We start from the raw sequence: 12,102 nt of genomic DNA on the forward strand, positions 1-12,102 counted from the left end.
CTTTTTATGCTCTGAAATTACTCTTCAGAGGCAGCTATTTGCACCTTTTTGGATCAACAAGAACGATTCTCTGCTTAACCTTTATTCTTGCTGCTTGGAAAGCACTTCTGAATATTGTAAATCCCCAGATCAAAGGGTAGGTCTGGTCCTTTCTTGTTAATAACAGGCAATGCTTCATACAGCTGAAAGGCTCTTCCCAGAGGAATTCTGGACTGGCTCAAGCTGATTAGAATTGGCCTATGGTCTTTTTATAAATGAACTATACTTTTATTATAAGTCCCTGCTCTGCTTTATTTACCAAAAAGAAAAAGATAAAAAAAGGTAAAGTACATTAAATGAAATATAAAAATAGAAAAAATAAGCTTAGAAAAGGAAAACCAAACACATACCAGAATTCTGAGTAGCTGTTTTTTTTCGTCTTAAAGCATCTTTCACAGGTTTATACTTGCGCCTGTTCTGTATGACTGATTTGAGATGTTTCTTTGCAAATTTTCTCGTACCCTTGCCAGGCTTCCCCATAATTTTTCCTTGAAAACCCTAATAACTGACAGTATACAATAATGTCATACAGCAGAAAATATTTTACATCAACTAAGTAAAAATAATATTAAACAATCAACACAATTCACCAAGAAGTGTGATTTCATAAGTAAACTAATTGATTTAAATTTACTAATATAATCAGAATAACCATATACATGAGTTAATATTCACTTACACTTAGACCTTGTTGGTATATATAATTATATCCTTCTAAAAACCTATGATGTCAATCCATCTGTAAAGTTCTCCAATAACCTTGCTAATGGTAGTGTATTCCAAAGATATTGTTGAAAATGGTTGTTATTGATGTTAAAGGCTGTCCAAATGAAAGAGCAAATTACATCATCAAATAACATATTGAAGACCTTTCCAATGTTATAAGCAACTCCCTCTAATTCCATAGGAATGAGGAGATATGAAATATTTTGTCAAGATGACCCAACCAAAGTACAAGCAGGGCCCATTTGTATACCCTATCTTTGAAAGAATTGTATTCCAATTATCTAGCTCAAATAGGAGTGTAAGATATATGGTTGGAAAGCTTATTCTGAGACCTTTCCAATGGTTAATGGCACACTTTCTAACTCCTCACAGTTGAGGAGAAATTATTTTTTTAATATTCACTATACATTCTGCCAGTTGCACCAGTCGGCCCTGCCCCAACGTCCAAACACACTATAAATAGGCGTGAGAAGGAGCATTTCTAACCACTTGACTCAAGAATTTGGTTATGTGTTTAGAAAAGGAACGAGCAGGTCCAAAGTTCATACCTTGTGAACTAAGAAGTGAAGTGAAGCCGAGTTGAAGCAGCTATCTGTGAAAGGGTTTTGGCACATCTTTTGAAGGGTTTTTGGAATTGTTCTTGGGAAGGGTTCTTGGTATGTTTGAGGTCTGTTTTCAGGGCTGAGTACTGCTATTTTGAAGGCCGAGTTTTAGGCAACGAATTATGTTGTTTGAAGGCTGAGTTTCAAGGGACAAATTCTATTGTTTGAAGGCTGAGTTTTGGGGCTGAGTTTTTCTATTTGAAGATCTAGTTCAGACCTGATTTGAAGTCCATGTTCTGGTGTATTGCAGACTGAGTTTGTTGAAAATGGTAGCAAAGAAGGTCTTCTTGACTTGTGCCTTACTCAAGAAAAACTTCGATTTGTTTTCTTTTTGTCAAGTACGATTTCATGAAGTCGACAAGTTAGTTTGTTCATGCACAGATATGGAGGCTCAGTTATGTGGTTATCCAAGTGTGAGTTCATATTTAGAAGAAGACAAGTTGATGTGTTTCAGTCTTGATTGAAGCAAGGATGTGTTGAACTAGGCATTGACTTAGTTAACAAGTCAAACTCAACTTGTGGTTCTAAATTGTATTTGCCAGATATAGCATGATCGAATTGCATAAAAGGAGGACGAAGGCACAGCTTGGAGCATTCTTGTATGCACAAAGTTGTGTGTGTGAGAGAGCTTGTTGCTTAGAGAGCGTATTAATGAGGACCCTGTTGTTAAATTTTCACACTGCTCTATGTTATTTCAATTACTTTAGCCCAATTCAATTCTTCAATTAGCAATCTTTCAACAATAATTTATATTTCCAATCAACAGTAATTGAAGATAGAACAGTAAATGCAATGACAAAGGAGACAATCAACACATCAATAAGAGACACCAGATTTGGTCAAAGACCAGGGAAAAACCCACTATGGGGAAAACCCTTTGAAATTCTTCTTCTTATTAGATTGTCATAAAATGTTCAGCGGAGAGTACAATGAGCCCAATACAAAATCATCCAGCAAAATTAACCCAACAACATTCAGAAAAATGTTCCTAGCATCAATTCAGATTAGAGTCAACTTGTCCTGCCTTCAGTCAACTGCAGTCAAATGTCAAAATCCAACCCTAGAGCTCAACCACATGGAGGAAGAGGTATGCCGGTGGCAGGCAAAGGAAGCAAGGCCAAGGCCAAGAAGGGCGAAGAAGAGGTGGAGTCCAGTCAGAAGGGCAAGAAGAAGGATCTGAGCAAGATCTAGTGCTTCCATTTCCATGTATTCAGACACTATGCCACTAAGTGTCCTAATCAGAAGGAGTCCAGTAAGGATCATATAGTTGCATCAGCAAAGGTAGATGCATTTTCTGCCCAGTTCGAGAAAGATTTATCATTGATATCTTGCATGGCAAGCTCAGCAGACAACACCATATGGTATATTAATTCAGGGGCATCCTTCCACATGACCGAGATGCAGAAAAACCACGAAAATTATGATCTACTTAAATGAACAAATCTGAAACTAACTTGTAACTCAAAGGCACAGCATTTTCTCTACTTATTTTGCCGCGGAATAGGAACAAAAAAAAATACAGTCACACAATAATCAAGACACAAAAATTTCTAGGGAACCCAACTAGGAAAACCCTCTACTTGATTGAGAATTTTACTGGTAGAAATGTAGAGCAATGGATCTCTTACAACACAGTCCTGTTTCAATAGAGAAAACAACTTATTCTCCCTGCTAGTCCTTAGCTTGAAACACCTTACAAGAATGTTGATTCTGCTTTTTCCTTTCCTTGCCTGGTTGAGCTCCTATTTCCTTGCGTTGATTTCTCCTAAATCCTAGCACAATAGAGACTTCTATTATTTAGGAATTACTCCTAATTCTAGCACATTCCTCAAGGAATTCTCCTCTATCAATCTGCCCTTCCCGCGACAAACTCCTATACAAACTCGTGCTCTCTATTGCCTTGTCTCACCAACTCGTGCTCACAAAACAATTGAATAATTGTGCCTTGGTCCTCCTTATAAGCTTTTCAAATAGGCTAAATTTGGCAAGTTATTATTTCTGGAAATCGAACTGGTGATTGATTGAGTTAACTGAGTCTAACTAACTCATGTAACTCGTCTTCCCAAATTTAGAACTTGAGACTCACTTGCTTGTCTTTTTCCAAAGATAACTCGCACTAGGAGACAACAATTGAGCCTCCCACACCAATTTAGCAGTTGTCGGAAGATAGAATTTCAGATCTGCAGTAGGAGGTCGAAGTTCTTGCAACAAGAGGCCAAGTTGATCTTGATCTTGGAGGGCATTTGTCTATGTCATTAGGTCATGGTATTTGTCAACTGAAGGATCTATAAGAAGAGGAGAAATTTAAGGGTTTTCCCCTCAAGAGGAGGGGTTTTGGCCCTGGCTTGCAGCCTACATATTGTGTCACTATCCTTATTGTTTTGGTAGTTGTTTGATGTATCTCACACTATAATAATAAGGAACAAAGTTGTTAAGGAAAAAGGTAACACAAACAGTTATCAAGTAAAACAAAATTAACATATTCACTACCCTACTAAATTCTCAACATGGTATCAGAGCTAAGGTCATCTAATGGCATCATGAAGATCTCCTCTATAGTGAAGAAGTTCATCAAGAAGATTGCAAGCCATCTCAAGAAAAGTATCAAGGAAGCATGGAGTTTCCTATTCTCTACAAAGAAGGTATCAATCAAAGAAAAGGATGAAGGTCTCTTCTCGGCTCTCTCTGGCACATTCCAAGATGAAGACATTTGGGTAATTGATAGTGGTGCATCAAGGCACATGACTGACCACTCCAATCAATTGAAGACCTTATCAAAAGGAAAAACTGCTTATTCAATGGAACTTGGAGATAACAAGAGCTATCCTGTGAAAGGAATTGGATCAACCTCCATAAAGCAAGAAAATGGAAGCAACATTCACCTCAACAACATTTTATTTGTTCCAGGTTTGCACAAAAATTTACTTTCCATTTCAAGTCTAAAAGAAAAGGGTGATAGAGTAGCCTTAATTGATGGTAAAGTCATTGTATGGAGTAAAGACTCAAGTATAGATCAAGCTAAAGTCATTGGCATTAGAGAAGGAAGACTTTACAAACTAATGTCTCATGTAGCCCAAGCCCTACTTCACAATGAAATTAGCCCATGTGAACTCTAGCATAGAAGACTTGGTCATCTACATTTCAAAATCCTTCCAACTCTAAGTTCCATAGTAGACGGAATTCCAAATCTGAAAGAAGATCATTAAGGAGTTTGTAAGGGATGTGCATTAGACAAGAATACCAAGATACCATTTGGAAGTAGTGCTTCACAGTCAAAAGAAATATTGGATCCCATTCACTCCGATGTATGTGGCCCTATGACTCCTAAATCTCTTGGAGGTCACCTATATTATGTCACATTCATCGATGATCATTCAAGAAAGACCTAGGTTTACCTAATGAAAACCAAGGATGAAGTATTTCCAAAATTTCAAGAATTCAAAGTTGAAGTGGAAAACCTTACAAGAAAGAGAATCAAGATATTAAGATCTAATAATGGAGGAGAATATACATCCAAAGAAATTATAGCATTCTGTAAGGTGTCTGGGATTAAGAGGGAGTTGATAGTCCCATACAATCCCGAGCAAAATGGAGTTGCAGAACAGAAGAACAGATCCATTGAAGAAAGTGTAAAAGCAATGATACACGATCAAGATCTTCCTAAGTTCCTGTGGGGAGAAGCCATGAAAACCGTTGTCTACATTCAGAATCGAAGTCCCCATAGATCTCTAGACAACAAAACTCCGAAAGAAATGTTCACTGGAAAGAAGCCATTTGTAGATCATCTCGAAATCTTTGGGTGTCCTGTATATATCCACATACCCAAGCATAAAAGAAAGAAGTTGGACCCTTGAGGAATGAAGGGAATATTTGTTGGGTACAGCAACTCATCAAAAGCTTATAGAATCTACATGAAAGATGGACATCACATAGAAGTTAGTTGTGATGTCATATTTGACGAAAGTATAGCTTTCAAGAAACAAAAAGAACTCTCCATAGACTTTGATGATGAAGAACTTCCTGTATTTGAAGAGGAAGTGGATAAGGGAGAAGAAGAATCATAGCATAAAGAAGAAGGTCCTAGTGAGCCAGTTCAACCTGTGGTTATTCCTGAAACAAGAAAAAGATGTAATTGGTTAAACTCTACTCTACTTGATGCAAAAGGTCATGAAGCAGCAAAAGGATCATTCAGAGAAAGCAAGAAACCCAAAAGATATTATGGGTATGATGCATACATGAAAAAACTAATAGAAGCAGAACCATCCACTTTTGAAGAGGTTGTAAACAATCAAGAATGGAAGGATGCCATGAATGAAGAATATCAATCTATAATGAAGAACGGAGTTTGGGAGATTGTACCTAGGCCTGAAGTCAAATATGTGGTTACTTCCAAGTGGATCTATAAGATCAAACATGCAGCAGATGGAAGTATAGATAAGTATAAAGCAAGATTTGTGGCTAGAGGTTTCTCTCAACTTGAAGGCATCGACTATGAAGACACATTTGCTCCAACAACAAGATATACAACGGTTCGATCATTAGTCTCTTTGGCAGCATCGATGGGATGGAACATCCACCAAATGGATGTCAAGACTGCATTTTTGAATGGGACAATATATGAAGAAGTCTATATAGAACAACCCTTGGGATTCAAAGTTAAAGATAGGAGGGCATATGTTTGCAAATTGAAGAAATCATTATACGGCCTCAAGCAAGCACCAAGGACATGGTATGCTAGAATGGATGCATACCTACAAAGAATAGGCTTCACAAAAATTTCCTCTGATCCAAATCTTTATATTAAGGTTGTAGATGGAGAACATGTAATAATTCTTTTGTATGTAGATGATCTTCTCTTGACAGGTGTAGAAGGTCGAATTGAAGAATGTAAAAAACAACTAGCAACAGAATTTGATATGAAGGATCTTGGGTTGATGCATTACTATTTGGGACTAGAAATCTGGCAAGGATCTGATGAAGTCTATTTGGGTCAAGGAAAATATGTGATCAAGATGCTGAAAAGGTTTGACATGATGGATTGCAAACCTATGACTACTCCGATGAAAAGTCCCATGGAAGGTCATACTCGTTGAACACCCGGGTGGAGTATGTACCTTGAGAGACAATGACTATGGTGTCTATACTTCATTGGTCTCGCCAGCATTGTGCTTGGATTTCGTGGAGAGATAGAGTTGTTAGTCAAAGCCTTGCTATGTGACAATGCTAGTTGATATGATGCTATACAAATGGGTTACTAATCCGACTCTTTTTATGACATCTCTTCATATTCAGAATGACCATGTACCTCTTATGAATACCTCCCCAGTTAAGAGGGAGTGTTGAAAAATGTGTAACTAGGTTCGGTCTTCATAAGTATAAAATGTATTCTTGTAAATTATAAAATGAAAAGAAATTATTAATGAAGCATGGGTTTCATGCTCAAGTCCTTTTATTTTATAGGTCAAGCACCCATTGAGTGCTTCTAGGGTTTGTCCTAGGTTTAAGAATCATTGTCATATATTGAAGACCTTATGGGCACATTGTATCTTGTAAAGAAAAATTTGTTTTGTTTTTAAAGTGTCGAAATACCTCCAAGATCAAGTCGGCCTAGAAGCAATCAAAGTCAGCCTACATGAAGAGCCACGTCTACCCTTGAAGAAGCCTATATATAGAGAGGAACTCGTCCTCCATTAGACACACTCAACTCATTCTATGCGAAGAAGAGGAAAGCAAAGGAAGTCAAAGAAGAAGGACGAAGAAGAGAAAAAGGAAGTCGAAGTGCTTGGGCAAAGTCTTTCTCTCTCTCACGTACAAATCGAAGCTAGGGTTTCTGCGTTGGGGCTATCTTTGGTTCGATCTTAGAGGAAGAAGAAAGTCAAGCGAAGGTCACTTAGGGTGTCTCACAAGCCCTAAGTCACAAGGAAAGGCAAGCGAAGGGAAGAGAATGCCAAACGAAAAAGATTGAAGTCTTCTATAGGAGCAACAACGGTTGTCGGAAGACAGAATTTCGGATCTGCAGTAGGAGGTCAAAGTTGTTGCAGCAAGAGGTCGAGTTGATCTTGATCTTGGAGGGTATTTGTCTATGTCATTAGGTCATGGTATTCGTCAATTGAAGGATCTATAAGAAGAGAAGAAATTGAAGGGTTTTCCCCTCAAGAGGAGGGATTTTGGCCCTGGCTTGCAGCCTACATACTGTGTCACTATTCTTATTGTTTTGGTAGTTGTTTGATGTATCTCACACTATAATAATAAGGAACAAAGTTGTTAAGGAAAAGGGTAGCACAAACAATTATCAAGTAAAAGAGAATTAACATATTCACTGCCCTACTGAATTCTCAATAGGAAGTTCTCAAAATAAAGAAGTGATGGTTGAACGAGAGCAGGATAGAGTTGTCAAGATGGTGCCTCAGCCAGTATCTCAGAATAAGTCTCGCTAGTTAGCAGTTGAACCGACTAGCAGGATGATGAGGAGCAGTGCCCCAGGCGAGTGGAGGCAGCCACTCAGTCAGTGACTCCCAATATAGGGAGAGTTCGAGCCAAGTGGGTAGAAGAGTTGTTTAAGGGAGATTAGGAGAGAGTTGGATCTTTCAGTATCACTTTCAGCCAGTAGAAGCAACCAATGATATGCACAGGGTGTTAATTTTCCATTGTTCTATGCTATTACAATCACTTAGCCAAAACTTTTCTTTAATTAGCAATCAAATTTAATCTTCTAATGATAAATAGCAATTGTAGATAGAACAAAAAATGTAATGAACAATAGAAGACAATCAAAAGCAATAACAAGAGACACGAGATTTGGTCAAAGACCAAGGAAAAACCCCACAAGGAGGAAAACACTTTCAAATTCTTCTTATATTAGATTGTCATCAAATGTTCAATAGAGAGATTACAATGTTCCAATTCATCAATCAAGAGTCAAAGTAAAATCTTTGACTATCCAACAAAACCAACAAATCAATATCCAAATGATGAGCCTAATAGTCAAATCTGGTCAACAAGACAAATCTGCAATTATGGTCAAAGTCAATGGCAACAGCAACAGTCCCAAAAGATCAATTATTAATGGTCAACTTGTCTCCGAAAGAGCTTAGTCAACTATCCAAAAATGTGGCCTTGAATGCTGGTCAAAACAATCCTCCAAAATTGGTCAAAGTCAAAGTCAAAGTTTGTTGAAACCCTAGTTGCAGAAGTGTAGCGAATGTCAAAGTGCCCAGAAAAAATTTGTCCTCCTTGCCAAAGAATTCGGCCTCCAAAACAAATCCTAAAACTCGGGTCAAACCACTCCAAAACTCCAAAAAGTCAACGTTGGTCAAAGGTTGGTCAAAGTCATATTTCAGCCCAATCAAAGAGACTCTCTCCTCCTCACATGTGTAGAAAAAGACCTGCAATATTTTAGAAGAAGTCAAATCTCCAAAGAGAAGAAGATGTGTGATGATGATGTCCAAATGAGGTTGCCTTGACTTGTATTTATATGAGATTTTGGAGGTAGCTTTTCCCTGTCCAAGGCAACTTGTACTTTTATGAACTTGTGGGTTTTGCTTTAAAAATAATATTTTTCCTTGACCAAATTAAATTCTGCCAAGGGAAAAGAGGGTCTTCTTCGAATGAGGAAGGTTGTCCAAAAGAGGGAATTTGTCCCTGAATTGCCAAATTAAAATAGGGTACATCACACTTATGACTGAAGTGATAGACTCGCAGAGCATGGTTGGAAAGAACAATCTTCAGATCAGATTCTGAGAAGAAAAAAAGGAAGTCTTCTAGTTCAGACGGAGCAGCGGTAGCAGCGGAGAACGTAGTAGTGTTGGAGACAGATCCAAGTGAACAAGGTTCTTCCATAAGCACCTTCCTCGCTAAGACCAAGTGTTGAAAATGGTAGCAAAGAAGGTCTTCTTGACTTGTGCCTTAGTCAAGAAAAACTTTGATTTGTTTTCTTTTTGTCAAGTACGAGTTCATGAAGTGGACGAGTTAGTTTGTTCATGCACAGATATGGAGGCTCAGTTATGTGGCTATCAAAGTGCAAGTTAATATTTAGAAGAATACGAGTTGATGTGTTGAACTAGGAGTTGACTTAGTTAACAAGTCAAACTCAACTTGTGGTTCTAAAATTGTAGTTGTCAATTATAGCATGATCGAATTGCATAAAAGGAGGATGAAGGCACAGCTTGGATCATTCTTGTATGCACAAGGTTGTGTGTGTGAGAGGGTTTGTTGCTAGGAGAGCGTATTAAGGAGGAGCCTGTATACAGATTAGAGGAGAGAATTTCCTTGCTGGTTTGCGCTAGGATTTAGGAGTAAATTCCTAAAAGATAGGAGCTTATTCTGCACTAGGAAATAGGAAATTTCTAGCACTAAGAAATAGGGAGAAACTCTGGAAGTAAAGAGGAGTTAGATCAGGGTTATGTGTAGGGTGTTTCTAGCTTAGTCTAAGCGGGAAGAAATAGTGTGTTTTCTAGTGAAACTGTATTGCCTTGTAAGAGATCAATTGCTCAAATCTCCCAATAAAATTCTAGAGCAAGTACAGGGCTTTCCCGTGAAAAATAAGTGTGTTTAATGTTGACACCTAATCCTCAGCGGTTGGGTGTACCCGGAATGTGAACAGTCATCAAGAAGATGAACTGATCAGTCACATTCATGTATATAAACAATAGCTACCTAATGAAATATACCAATCAATTTTTCTGAATTGTTCTGCCAAGTCTGGAGTTACTCCTGGTCTGACATGGTATCAGAGCCAGTCCTAAGAATAGTCGTAACTCCTGCGTGTCATTGATTCTCTGCGCATCGGTTAAAAGTCATTGATTGTCCTGCGTTTCATTGATTCGCTGCCTCTCCACACCAGATGCACCGGCTCTGCAACAGATCATCGAGGACGTTGTGGAAATACTGAAGACTAATCCAAATCCTTCCGTTGAGGAGATTTCAAAGGAGACGGCGTACACGACCTCCTGACTGTCAAGGAGGCCTCCTCTGGCTCCACCTCAGACCGCCTCTGCCGTTGGCTCTACGGCACCTTCCTCTCCTCCGACGCCGACTTGCAGCTCGTTGTTCTCAGGTACATTCCCCCGTCGTACTCCTTGAGCTTCCCTATGGCATATTCATCGATAGCATCCACCGCCTTCTTGCTCTCGCCGGTGACATAATAGATGTCTTTCTGCCCCTCTTTCATCCGGGTCTCCGTTGACATCTCTCGTAACAGTGAACGATCCCATCTATTTCTCCTATCTTGTATCGGGCATCCACTCCCTCCACGAGCCCCTTGCCGGATTCGAGGCCGTCCACTAATGTTAAAATATTCAAAAGCTGGTTTCAGAAATTGATACATGCCCGTATCTTTTCTTCCGAGATCAAGGTACCTTTAGCTACATCTTGTGCTTTTCTTGACAGAGAATCCGCTTCCGTATTCTGGTTCTCTACACCAGTGAAGTCAAGAGCAGAGGTGGTAAGCCTCTGCTTGTCCACGCTCCCGACCTATCCGAGCCCTCTCTCTATGGTTGAACCTCAGTAACACCCTCACCAACATGCAACAGCAGCTTTGCATGTGATGACCTGACCCTGTGTCGACATCGCCGAGGGTTATATACACAGAAACAGAGATCAAATGAATGGATACAGCTGACGCGCGTATATTGAAGATGTCCAAGTCGCAACACCTCAGGCTGGGGAGGTCCGCATAAAGATATTGTATGTGGCTCTATGCCACACAGATGCTTATACTTGGAGCGGAAAGGATCCAGAGGGTCTTTTTCCATGCATTCTTGGACACGAAGCTGCTGGGATAGTTGAAAGTGTTGAGTATTGTGCAGTATCATTCAAAACATTTATATCATTCAAAGCATTTATATATTGCGCTGCTTTCAAAGTAGTATTACATGATATATTGATATATTGAAGTGATATATTAATACATTGAATTGATATATTGAAGTGATCCCTTGCGCATTTTTTAAAACATAGTAGTATTGCATGATATATTGAAGTGATATGAAATGCTTCTAGCAAACATTAGAGGGATTTGAAGGCTGTAACGTAAGGAATTTTTTTTTTATCAGCAGAAGTAATTTTTTTTTACAGAATGCATTCAATCATCTCTATGGTAGGAATAGTTCTCACTGGCAAGGAGAACTATCCTGAATGGTCCCGGATGGTAAAACACACTCTCATCTACAATGAGTTGTGGAAAGGAGTGTGTGTCGGAGAAGAAGACAAAGACCCTGTGCAGCCTACATCAGATAAAGAGCTTGTCATTTGGGAAAACAAGAACAGCAAAGCCTATGCATTAATCGCAGCATCTGTAAATGAAGAAGTAAGTCGCCATATTTCATCATATTCAACTGCCTTTGAAGCTTTACAAAAGCTGAAAGAACTTTATGACTCACATTCTGCACTTGAAGTTGTTCAGCTCATGATTAAACTCTTCACTCTTGAACTGAAAAATAATGATCCTCTTGCTCTTGCATCTGAAGTTAAATCCATAATGCATGATATCAAATCCACTAAAGTTGAGCTGGATATCCCTCTTATTGCTTTTCTCAAGGCACTCTATCCTACTTACTCCAATTATCTTGAGTCTTTACAAGCAAATGGAAATCTTAAAGATATAACCTTTGACTCTCTTGTGAAAAAGTTTGCTGAAAGAGAGAAAGCCTTTGGAAAGAAGACAGTCCCTGAATCTTCTGAAGAGACTGTTTGCCTTGCTCATAAAGAAAAGCATCCTGCTCAAGATTCTACAAGA

General features: G+C 38.8%; 1 protein-coding gene across 3 annotated transcripts in view; it reads right to left on the reverse strand.

Moving 5' to 3' along the window:
* LOC149172629 (nucleolar complex-associated protein 2-like) overlaps nt 1–12,102 on the reverse strand; it is a 186,393-nt gene that overhangs the window by 120,777 nt on the left and 53,514 nt on the right. For all 3 annotated transcript variants that reach the window (XR_016259090.1, XM_089424387.1, XM_089424386.1), the window contains exon 2: nt 390–544. Coding sequence is in view for 2 of the 3 variants with exons in the window: in XM_089424387.1 (XP_089280513.1) it covers nt 390–519 (130 nt within the window). In the remaining variant the exon portion in view is untranslated. The remainder of the gene's footprint in view (nt 1–389; nt 545–12,102) is intronic.

Source organism: Pinus tabuliformis, chromosome 4_2 (assembly GCF_031772625.1).
Source record: "Pinus tabuliformis cultivar Carrire ecotype Pingquan chromosome 4_2, CPIR1, whole genome shotgun sequence".
In the NCBI taxonomy this organism is placed as follows: domain Eukaryota; kingdom Viridiplantae; phylum Streptophyta; class Pinopsida; order Pinales; family Pinaceae; genus Pinus; species Pinus tabuliformis.